This window comes from Leptonychotes weddellii, chromosome 2 (assembly GCF_054177405.1).
Source record: "Leptonychotes weddellii isolate Sample4059 chromosome 2, ASM5417740v2, whole genome shotgun sequence".
Lineage (NCBI taxonomy): Eukaryota > Metazoa > Chordata > Mammalia > Carnivora > Phocidae > Leptonychotes > Leptonychotes weddellii.
The window spans coordinates 101,773,210-101,785,544 of record NC_138370.1 but is presented as its reverse complement, the minus strand read 5'-3'; the positions used below and the strand labels follow the sequence as shown (position 1 = coordinate 101,785,544).

The following is a 12,335-nucleotide window of genomic DNA, read 5'->3' as shown; positions in this document are numbered from 1 at the left end:
GAAGAAGAAGGTAGCGGGAGGGGAGGAATGAAGCGGGGGAATTCGGAGGGGTGGACGAACCATGAGAGACGATGGACTCTGAAAAACAAACTGAGGGTTCTAGAGGGGAGGGGGGTGGGAGGATGGGTTGGCCTGGTGGTGGGTATTGAGGAGGGCACGTTCTGCATGGAGCACTGGGTGTTGTGCACGAACAATGAATTATGGAACACTTCATCTAGAACTAATGATGTAATGTATGGGGATTAACATAAGAATAAAAATAAATAAATTAATTAATTAAAAAAAAAAAGAAAAAAAAAAAGTACATGCAAATTACCCAAACAACAACAACAACCACCTTAAGAAAATAAAACTGAATTCAAAGTTGCCATAATGTGTAACTAAAATGTTTCATTTTCTTTTCTTTTTTTTTTTTTTAAAGATTTTATTTATTTATTTGAGAGAGAGAATGAGAGACAGAGAGCACGAGAGGGAAGAGGGTCAGAGGGAGAAGCAGACCCCCCGCCGAGCAGGGAGCCTGATGCGGGACTCGATCCCAGGACTCCAGGATCATGACCTGAGCCGAAGGCAGTCGCTTAACCAACTGAGCCACCCAGGTGCCCTAAAATGTTTCATTTTCAACTTAAACTTACTAGACATGCAAAGAAATGGGAACATACAACCCATATTCAGAAAAAAAAAAAAAAGAAGTCAATAGACAATGAGTAAATGAATCCAGGTGTTGGATTAACAAAGTTTTCAAAACAGCCATTTTAAATATGTTCACATAATGAAAATGCAACAATGTGTCATTTAATAAAGAATATCAATAAAGAGATAAAATTTATTTAAAAATGGAAATCTGGAATTGAAATGTACAACAATTGAAATGAAAAGTTGACTGGAGAGGCTCAACAGCGTTTTTGAGCTTGTGAAAGAAAATATCAGTGAACTTGAATATAGATCAATAGAGATTAATTAATCTGAAAAACTAAAGGAAAAAAGGAATAAAGAAAAATGAACAGAGCCTCAGACACCTATGGGATACCATCAAGAGTACTAACATATGCATAAAAGAAGTCCCAGGAAGAGAAGAGAAAGATATAAAGGGGCAGAAACATATTTGAAAATATAATGTCTGAAAACCTCCCAAAGTTAATAAAAAACATTAACTTATAAGAAGCTCAACAAATCCCAAGTAGAATAAGCACAAGAGATCCTCACCTAGAGACATCATCATCATCATCAAATTGCAACAAAAGACAAAAGGAAAATCTTGGAAGTAGCAAGAAAATGTCTCATCATGTACAGGGGAACAATAATGCAATTAACAGCAGCATTTTCATCAGAAAAAACAAAAGCCAAAGGGCAGTGGAGTGACATTTCAAAATGCAGAAAAGGGGGCACCTGCGTGGCTCAGTCAGTTGAGCATCTGACTCTTGATCTCAGCTCAGGTCTTGATCTCAGGGTTGTGAGTTCAATTCCTTCACTGGGCTCCACACTGGGCATGGAGCCTACTTAAAAAAAAAAAAAAAGTGCGGAAAAAAATCTGTCAATCAAGAATTCAATATGTAGTAAAACTATTCTTCAAGTGAAGCTGAAATACATTCCCAGACAAACAAAAATAGAAAAAATCACCCCCACTAATGAAATACTAAAGAAAATGCTTTAAGTTGAAAGGAAATGACACAAGATGGTGATTTGGATCAGTAAGAAGCAATAAAGGGCACTGGAAATGGTAAATAAATATCTAAGTATAGAAGATTGTGTGTATGTATACATATATATGTATGTATATGTATATATATACATATATATGTACATATACATATATATACACATGTACATTTTTAAAAAGTTAAGATTATTAAGAGCAATAAGTATAACAAAATAAATATCTAGGTATAAAAGATTGTATATATATATATATGTACATATATATACATTCATTTAAAAAAAGCTAAGATTATTAAGAGCAATAAGTATAACAAAATATTGTTGAGTTTATAGCATATAGAGGTCTATTGGCTCAAAGCTACTACATAACACAGGAATTAAGTCAATATTAAACTGAAGTAGATTGTGAAAAGTTGAAGATAATTATTATAATCCACAGACAAATCACTAAAACTAAAAACCTCTAAAATATAACTAAAAAATCAACAGGGAAATTGAAATAGTGCACCAACAATATTTGGCTAGCACAAAAGAAGCAGTAAAGAATGAACAGAAAAACAAAAGACACGACACTTATAGAAAACAAATAACAAAATGGTAGACATAAGTCCAACTATATCAGTAATTATGTGTAATGTGAATGGTCTAAATTCAAAAGGCAAAGATTATCTTACTGGGTTTAAAAAAAAAAAAGCAAAAAAAATAAAAAATAAAAAATAAAAAAAAAAGCAAGATCCAACTATTTGGTGTCTACAAGGAACATACTTTGGATGAAACAGGCTGAATGTAAAAAGATGAAAAGATATATTATGCAAACAATAATCTCGAGTCAAAGAAGGAAACATAAGGGGACTTAGAACATATCTTAAAGTGAATAAAAATGAAAACACAGCATAACAATATTAATAGGATGTGATGGGCACAGATGGAAATGTATAGCTTTAAAAATATTAGAAAGAGGGGCGCCTGGGTGGCTCAGTCGTTAAGCATCTGCTTTCAGCTCAGGTCATGATCCCAGGGTCCTGGGATCCAGCCCCACATCAGGCTCCCTGCTCGGCAGGAAGCCTGCTTCTACCTCTCTCACTCCCCCTGCTTGTGTTCCCTCTCTCGCTGTGTTTCTCTGTCAAATAAATAAAGTCTTTAAAAAAAAATATTAGAAAGAATTACCTAAAATTGACAATAAAAACTTCCACCTTAACAACTTACAAAAAGAGAAGTAAATCAAACCGAAAGTAAGTAGAATGTATGAAATAAAAAAGATTGAAGTGGAAAATAATTAAATAGAAAACAAAAACATTAGAGAAAACCAATGAAATAAAAATTAATTATTTGAGATCAATAAAATAGATGTCCCTAGCTAGACTGACAAAGCAAAAAGAAGGTACAAATGACCAAAATCAGGAATTAAAGAGGAAACATCACTTTAGACCTTAGAGAAATTAAAATAATGCAAAGGAAATATTGTAAACAACTTCAAGCTAAAAAATTAGACAACTAGATAAAATAGACAAATTCTTCAAGATACAAATTACCAAAACTGATTTAAGAAGAAAGGAAAATAGAAATACCATATGATCCAACAATTCTGCTTCTGAGTTTTTATCCAAAGAAAATAAAAACAATAAGTCAAAAATATATATGCACCCTCCTCATGTTCACTGCAGCATTATTTACAATAGCCAAGATAGGGAAACAATGTAAGTATCCATTTAAGGGTGAACGGATAAATTGTGGTATACATATATATATACCATGGAACATTTTTCAGTCATAAAAAAAGAAAAATCTTGGGGTGCCTAGCTGGCTCAGTTGGTGGAGCATGCAACTCTTGATCTCTTGGCATTGTGAATTCAAGCCCCATGTTGGGTGTAGAGATTACTTAAAAATAAAATCTTAAAAAAAAAAAAAAGAAAAGAAAGGAAAAGAAAAAACTCTTGCCATCTGAGACAACATGGATGGACCTTGAAGGTATTATGCTACGTGAAATAAGTCAGACCAAGTAGGACAAATATTGCATGCTCACCTATACATGGAATCTAAAAATCAAGCTTATAGATACAGAGAACAAACTGGTGATTGCCAGAGGCAGGGATGGGGGGTTGGCAAGACGGGTGAAGGGGGTCAGAAGTTACAAACTTCCAGTTAGAAAATAAATACGTTATTGGGATGTAATGTACAGCATGGTGAGTATAGTTAATGATACTGTATTATATATTTGAAAGTTGCTAAGAGAGTAGATCTTAAAATTTATCATTACAAGAAAAAAAGGTTTCTATGTATGATGATGGAAGTTTACTAGACTTATTGTGGTGATCATTCTGTAATATATACAAATATAGAATCATTATATTGTGCACTAAAACTAATATAAGGTTATATATCAACTATACCTCAATTAAAAAAAAGCCGAATTGAGACACTTTCAGACAAAAGCTGAAAGAATGCTAGAAGACCTATACTACAAAAAACACTACAAGAAGTTTTTCAGACTGAAGGGAAAGAATTCCACATGAAAATTCAGATTGCCAGAAATAAATGGAGAGAACCAGAGAATGTAAATATGTGGACAAATATGAGACTTTTTTTAACTTAAAAAAAAAAGACTTTTGGCTTTTTAAAAGCAAATGTAGAAGAATATATACATATAAATGTAGAAGTAAAAATAAGAATGTAGAAGTGAAAATATATATAAATCTAGCACAGAGGGCAGAGGAGGGATAAATAAAGTCATATTGCTGTAAGGCTCTTCTATATTGATGTGAATGATGACCACAGGATATGTAGGTTTATAGTACATCTTGTAGTTGGGTAGTGCTAGTTCTCTAGCTTTTAATTTTTCTCCTTTGATACTATGTTGGCTCTTCTCAGTCTTTTGCCTCTCTATATAAACCTCAGAATGAGTTTGTGGGCATCCACAAAGTAACTTGTTGGGATTTTGATTGGGGTTGTGTTGAATCTATGGATCAAGTTGGAAAGAACTGACATCTTGACAATATTGAGTCTTCCATGAACAAGGAAAATCTGAGCATTGATTTAGTTCTTTTTTGATTTCTTTCACTAGAGTTTTGCAGTTTTCCTCGTGTAGATCTCGTACATATTTTGTTAGATATATACCTAGGTATTTTATTTTTAGGGATACTAATGTAAATAGTGATGTATTTTTAATTTCAAATTCCATTTGTTCACTGTTGGTACATATGAAAATAACTGACTTTTGTATATTAACCTTTTATCCTGCAATCTTGTTATACTGGCTTATTCGTTGTCCCTGGAGTTTTCTTGTAGTTTTTTAAATTTTCTACACAATCATGTCATTTATGAGCAAGGGCAGTTTTATTTCTTCCTTCCCAATCTGTATACTTTGTTTTTGCTTTTCTTATTGTATTAGCCAGGACTTCTAGTACAATATTGAAAAGAAGTAGTGAGAGAGGGCATCCTTGTCTTATTCCTGATCTTAGTGGGAAAGCTTCTAGTTTCTCACCATTTAGTATGATGGTGGCTGTAGATTTTTAGTTTATTTTTTTTTTTATCAAGTTGAGGAAGTTTCCCTCTATCTGTAAATTAGGATGGATGTTGGATTTTGTCAAATGTTTTTCCCGCACCTATTATTATGATACGATTTTTCTTCTTTAGCCTGTTCATGTTATGGATTACAATCATTCATTTTCAAATATGAACCAACCTTGCATACCTAGAATAAATCTCATATGGTTGTATGATGTATAATTCTTTTTACATTGTTGATTCATTAATATTTTGTTGAGGATTTCTGCTTCTGTGTTTATCAGGGATATTGGTCTGTAGTTTTCTTTTTTGTAATGTCTTTGATTTGGGTATGAGGCTAATGCTGACCTCATAGAATGATTTGGGAACTATCCCTCTGCTTCTATCTTTAGGAAGAGATTGTAGAGAATTGGTATAATTTCTTTCTTAAATGTTTGGTAAGATTCACCAGTGAAGCCATTTAGGTCTGGTGCTTTTTGTTTTGGGAGGTTATTAATTATTGATTCAATTTATTTAATAGATATATTCCTATTCAGATTGTCTATTTCTTCTTATGTATATTTTGACAGATTGTGTTTTTCAAGGAATTGGTCCATTTCTTCTCGATTATCAAATTTGTGGGCTAAGGGATGTTCACAGTATTCCTTTATTATCTTTTTAAGGTCCATGGGATCTGTAGTGATGTCCCCTCTTTAATTTCTGATATTAGTGGATTATGTCTTCTTTATGTTTTTCTTAGCCTCGCTAGAGGCTTATAGAGGGTATCAATCTTAACAAAAGAACCAGCTTTGGTTTCATTGATTTTTTGCTATTGTTTTAAATTTCAGTGATAGCTGCTCTAATTTTTGCTATTTCTTTTCTTCTGTTTACTTTGGGTTTAATCTACTCCTTTTTCAGGTTTCCTAATATGGAAGCTTAGAAGGTTGATTTTAGATCTTTGTTTTTTTCTAAAATGTGCGTTCAATGCTATAAATATTTCTCTAAGCACTGCTTTCACTGCATCCCACAAATACTCATAAGTTGTATTTTCATTTTCATTTAGTTCCAAATATTTTAAAATATCACTTGAGGTTCCCATGTATTATTTAGAAATGTATTGTTTAATCTCCAAGTATTTTAGGATTTTCCAGCTGCCTTTCTTTTGAATTTTAGTTTAAATCCTTTATGGTCTGAGGGCATACACTATATGATTTTTATTCTTTAGATTTATTAAGGTGTTTTGTATGTGTATGACAGAATTGGTCTATCTTAGTGAATGTTCCATGTGAGCTTGAGAATAATGCATATTATGCTATTCTTAGATGAAGTAGTCTATAAATGTTCATTATATCCTATTGATTGATGGTGTTGTTGAGTTCAACTATGTCCTTATTGATTTTCTGCCTGCTGGATCTGTACTTTTCTGAGAGACTGTTGAAGTCTCTAACTATAAATGTGGATTCACATATTTCTTCTTGCCATTCTTTCATTTTTTCTTCATGTAAATTGACACATGGGAACATGTCTGTTGTCAGACACATATACACATTAAGGATTATCATGTCTTCTTGGGAACTGACTCCTTTATCATTATGTAATACCCTTCTTTATCCCTGATAATATTCCTTATTCTGAAGTCTGCTGTCTGATCTTAATACTTCATCTTTCTTTTACTTAGTGTTTACATGGTATATCTTTGTTCATCCCTTCAATTTTATGTGCCTTTATATTTAAAGTGGTTTCTTACAGACAACATATAGCTAGCTCTAGGGTTTTAAAAAAATATTTATTTATTTATTTTTAGAATTTAAAAGAATTATTATATTTAATTAGCCAGCATATAGTACATCATTAGTTTTTGACGTAGTGCTCAACGATTCATTAGTTGCGTATAACACCCAGTGCTCTCCTTAATACCCATCACCCGGTTACCCCATTCCCCAATCCCCCCCCTTCTGTAACCCTCAGTTTGGTTCCTGGAGTCTAGAGTCTCTCGTGGTTTGTCTAGGTTTTTTGATACACTCTGACAATCTGTCCTTTACTGGTGTGTTTAGACCACTGACCTCTAACTATCAGTATAGTTAGATTAATATCCACTATGTTTGTTACTGTTTGCTATTTATTGCCCCTATTTTTTGTTTCTATTTTTTGTCTTCCATTCTTTCTTACCTTTTGTGCCAATTAACTGATCATTTTATATACTTCCATTTTCTCTCCTTTCTTAGCATATCAGTTATATTTATTTTTTCATTTTCTTTTTAGGGGTTGCCTAGAGTTTGTAAAATACATTTTCAACTAATCCAAGTCCATTTTCAAATAACACTACCACTTCATGGGTAGTGCAAGTACCTTATAAAAACAAAATATTCCGAATTCCTTCTTCCTGTTTCTTGTATCACTGCTTTCATTCATTTCACTTATGTATTAGCTATAATCAGTGAATATATTTTTGCTATTATTGTGAACTGTTATCTGTTCAATCATTTAAGAATATTAAAAACATGTTTTTGTTTTACCATCACTTATTCTTTCTCTGATGCTCTTCCTTCTTTATGTAAATCTGAGTTTCTGACCTATATAATTTTTTTCTCTCTGAAGAATTTCTTTTAACATTTTGCAAGGCAGATTTACTGGTTTGATTTTTGTTGGTCTGAGAAACTCTTTATTTCTCCTTCACTTTTCTTTTTTAATTTGGGGGTGAGGAACAGAGGAAGAGAGAGAGAATCTTAAGCAGACTCCATGCCCAGCATGGAGCCTGATGTGAGGCTAAGTCTCACAACCCTGAGATCATGACCTCAGTTCAAAAATCAGACACTTAACAGACTGAGCCACCCAGGAATCCCTCTCCTAAACTTTTGAATGATGATTTTGTAGCGTACAGAATTTTAGGCTGGTGTGTTGTTGTTTTTGTCTCAACACTTTAAATACTTCATTTCACTTTCTTTTTGCTTGCATTGTTTCTGCAGGTAAGTCAGATATAATTTTTATCTTTGCTACCCTATCAGTAAAGTGTTATTTCCTCCTCTGGCTTCTTTCAAGATTTTAAAAAATCTCTGATTTCCTGTAGGTTGAATATGATATACCCAGGTGTAGTATTTTTGTTTGTTTGTTTTTTGGTATTTATCCTGCTTGGAATTCTCTAAGCTTCCTGGATCTGTGGTTTTCTATCTGACATTAATTTGGGGGAAATTCTTAGCCATTATTGTTTCAAATATTTCTTCTGCTGCCTTTTCTCTTCTTTTCTGCTATTCCCATTACTTCTATTTTAAGATCCCAGGGTCCTGGGATCATGACCTGAGCTGAAGGCAGACGCTTAATGACTGAGCCACCCGGGCGCCCCATTCCCAATACGTTTTGTAGTTGTCCCACAGTTCTTGTATATTCTGTTCCTTTTTTCCAATCTTTTCTTCCTCCTTACTTTTCAGCATTGGAAGTTCCTATTGACAGATCCACAAGCTCAGAGATTCTTTCATCAGCTGTGTACAGTCTATTAATGAATCCATCAAAGACATTCATTTCCATTAGTGTTTTTTAATTTCTTTAGCATTTCTTTTTGGTTCTTTCTTAGAACTTCCAGCTCTCTGCTTATATTACCTTTCCATTCTTACATGTTTACTTTTCCATTGGAGCCCTAAGTATATTAGTCATAGTTGTTTTAAATTCACAGTCTGATAATTCCAACATCCCTGCAATATCTGGGTCTAGTGATTCTTTGTCTCTTCAAACTGTGTGTGTGCGGTTTTTTTGTTTGTTTGTTTTGTTTTGCTTTTTAATACATCTTATATATTTTTGCTTAAAAGTGAATATATCGTCCTGGGTAAAAAGACCTTTGGTAATATAGTGGTAAGTTGTGGGGGAAGGGGAAGACTTCTATAGAGTTCTGAACCAGTCTTTAGTGAGCCTGTGATCCTGGGCTGTGAACCTCACAAGTGCCTCTCAGTTTTTTTTTTTTTCTACCCCATTAGGTTTTATAAGGTGGCTAGTGGAGGTTATATAGAGGAGGCAACTGTTGGTTATTTCTCCTTTCCCACGTCAGTTTGGTTCTGATAAAATCCCCGTAGGTTAGGTTCTGATAAAACAGTTTCTCTTGAGGGAAGGTATTCTTAAGAAGAGTAGAAATCTCTGGTATACTGCATATGATTACTTTCCCCCTCCCCCTGCCAGATGGCTCCTGGAGGTAAAACTCAGAAAAGTGTGTTTCCCACACCATGACTGGTCTACCCCCACCTCAGACTTGTCCACACTGAGTCTCTAGCCAATTTGTCAATTACAATTTAGGTTTACCTACCCTAGTACTGGTTCCTGCAGAGGTTTCTGCTCTGATAAGTTATGATTCTCTGTATCCACATGCTGTCTCCAATTTTGGGGGCAGGTATTTGCCCTCTAACCTTACTTCATTTGGTGGAACTAAGAAGAGTTGTTAATTTTTCAGTTTGTTCAGCTTTTTATATGTTAAGGTAGAGGAATGATGCTGGACCAGAAACTGGAAGTGTCTGGGATATTATTTTTGAGCTCTAAACTTTCAAGTAACATCAAGTGTTACTTCATAACACTGATGATAAGATTTTAATGGAGAAATTCTGGCCCTAAGATTACGTGAAAATCATAGTTGGATGTATAATAAAGCTTTCCGTTTTTTTATTTAAAGGAAAAACAACTTTATGAAAATAGTTATAAAGTACCTTTTATTGAAAATAAAGTATCTTTATTGAAAGGAAACTCAAAAGAAACAAAAAAGGAATAATAGCCTAAAACCCAAACCTATTCCCCTAGAATATTTCTATTTCTTTGGAACTAGGCAAGATACCACCTGAGTAAAAAACATAAATAGTGTGATTAAAAGTGATGAGACTGATTTCTACATGTGGTTGAGAGTTTAGATTTCTTACTAAATTAACTTATATGCACTATGGGATTGGTGAATTAAATATGATTTATAGAGAAACTGCAGCTCTATCTCCATTATCTAGAACATATGCTATTATCTAGAGAATATGTTTTAAGAGTTTCTTTAGTGAATGTAGGGTGTATGGGTGTGTGTGTGAGAGAGGCAGAGATAAGACACAGACAGACAGATGGAGATGGAGACAGAAAGACAGAGACAGAAAAAGAGAATACAAGGATATACACACCCCAAGATAGAAACATGGAAGATCCTTTTCCTATAAATTTCTCTAAATTTGAAAAATCAAAAATGAAAGAAAACAAAGGGGAAAACGAGTTAGAGAACCAAGTATGTTTATAGTTTCAATACTGGTGTTATAAAACTCCTAAACTAGTTTCTGAGCAAACTGCAGTTCTCAATCTCAGTGGATAATCTTTTGTGACCAATACATTTTCCTCTCTTCACAGGCCCTGTCCCCACTCCTAACAATTGCTGTATAGACAATGCTCACTATATAGAATGTGGGAATTGTGCATGTAAGATCTATGTGCAGACATTATATTTACAAAGGAGTCTGATCACTTTACACTGTCAGATGTTCAAGTTCAGCTTTAGAACCTTAAAAATATTGATGTTAATTAAAAAGTAACTTTTACTAAAGGGAAAATCAATTAAAAAAATTTGGTTTCAAAAGTTTAAAGTTAGCAAGCAGCAAATAGAGTAAAATTTTAGGGTTGCCTGAGGGCTCAGTCGGTCACAAGTGTCCGACTCTTGGTTTCTGCTCAGGTCGTGATCTCAGGGTCACGAGATCAAGTCCTGCATCAGGCTTTGCACTCAGTGCAGAGTCAGCTTGAGATTTTCTCTCTCCCTTCCCCTCCCCCAGCTTGCACATGTGCACTCTCGCTCTCCCTCTCGATAAACAAAAATCTTAAAAAAAAAAAGAAAAGAAAATTTTAAAACTTCAGTTACTTATCCTTCATCATATTTTAAACTAAATTTTGTTCTGCATAGGCTCTATATTTCTGGAGGCCCAAATCTCTCTAAGTTAAATCATATAGAATATCTAGAAAAAAATCAAGAAAATCTTTTAATAGTATTAGGTGACAACTTATAAATGTATGATAATGACATGCTTTAAAATTTTAATGGTAAAGCAAATTTTATACAATTCTTTACAAGGCAGCAGCTTTTTAAAAATTTGGGTCTTAATTTTATTAAGAACCTTAATATTGCTAGGAGTATAATGTTCTTTTCAGCTGACTTAAAACTAAGTATCAGGGGTGCCTGGGGGGCTCAGTCAGTTAAGTGTCCAACTGGTGATTTTGGCTCAGGTCATGATCTCATGGGTTCTGAGACTGAGCCCCACATTGGGCTCTGGGTTCCGTGGAAAGTCTGCTTGAGATTCTCTCCCTCTGCTCCTCCCCCCACTCGCACTCACACTCTCTCTAAAAATAAATCTTAAAAAAACTAAATATCAAAAGTGGCTTTAAGTAAAAATCTTTAATCAATGCCCGTTCTTTCTCTTTCTTTCCCTTTCCTTCCTTCCTTCTCTCTTCCTTCCTTCCTTCCTTCCTTCCCTCCTTTCTTTCTTTCTTGTAGAATCCACACCCAATGTGGGGCTTGAACTCACAACCCTGAGATCAAGAGTTGGATACTCTACTGACTGAGTCAGCCAGGTGCCTCTTAATCAATGCTGTTTCTAATCCTCAAGATTTAATATAAGAAGTCATGAAAAACATTAAAATATGTATCTGCTAAGCAAATATTATTAGTTTTTGACAGAGTTAAGGAAATATTTCCTCTTTGTCCACATATTGCTTGTAATAAGAGCTGAAGTATATAGCTGAAGTATACATCAAATATATAGACTTAGCAGTAGCCTTGATGGTTTGTGTTTTAATATTTATCAAATATAGGGGCAGCTGGGTGGCTTAGTCGGTTAAGTGTCTGCCTTAGGCTCAATCATGATCCCAGGGTCCTGGGATCGAGCCCCGCATCGGGCTCCTTGCTTACCAGGGAGACTGCTTCTCCCTCTCCCTCTGGGGCTCCCCCTGCTTGTGCTCTCTCTCTGTCAAATAAATGAATAAAATCTGTAAAAATATATATTTATCAAATATATCTCTCATTTTCTCTCCACTTACATTTCTTATTTCACATACCATTTGTAATAAGTTTATTCAATTTTCCTTGTGGGGGACAAGAATACGTCTTTTCCATCTGTGGTTCTGTTTCCTCTGTTTGTGACAAGACAGTTTCCTTAGTTTCTTCATGTTCACTAATACTACTATCTTTGAGGATCTGAAGTAAAGCA

At 34.2% G+C, this 12,335-nt stretch overlaps 1 protein-coding gene across 27 annotated transcripts in view; it reads right to left on the bottom strand.

Annotated features, from left to right (window-relative positions):
* Nucleotides 1–12,335, bottom strand: part of SLC9B1 (solute carrier family 9 member B1) — a 121,919-nt gene that overhangs the window by 87,279 nt on the left and 22,305 nt on the right. For 11 of the 27 annotated variants that reach the window (XR_014142923.1, XM_081812058.1, XM_081812056.1 and 8 more), the window contains one exon: nt 12,184–12,322. The exons of 7 other annotated variants lie outside the window; for them this stretch is intronic. Coding sequence is in view for 10 of the 20 variants with exons in the window: in XM_081812058.1 (XP_081668184.1) it covers nt 12,184–12,322 (139 nt within the window). In the remaining 10 variants the exon portion in view is untranslated. Of the gene's footprint in view, nt 1–1,386; nt 1,497–12,183; nt 12,323–12,335 lie in introns of those variants that run through there. 9 more of the 27 variants (XM_081812063.1, XM_081812075.1, XM_081812064.1 and 6 more) reach the window with 5 other exon arrangements.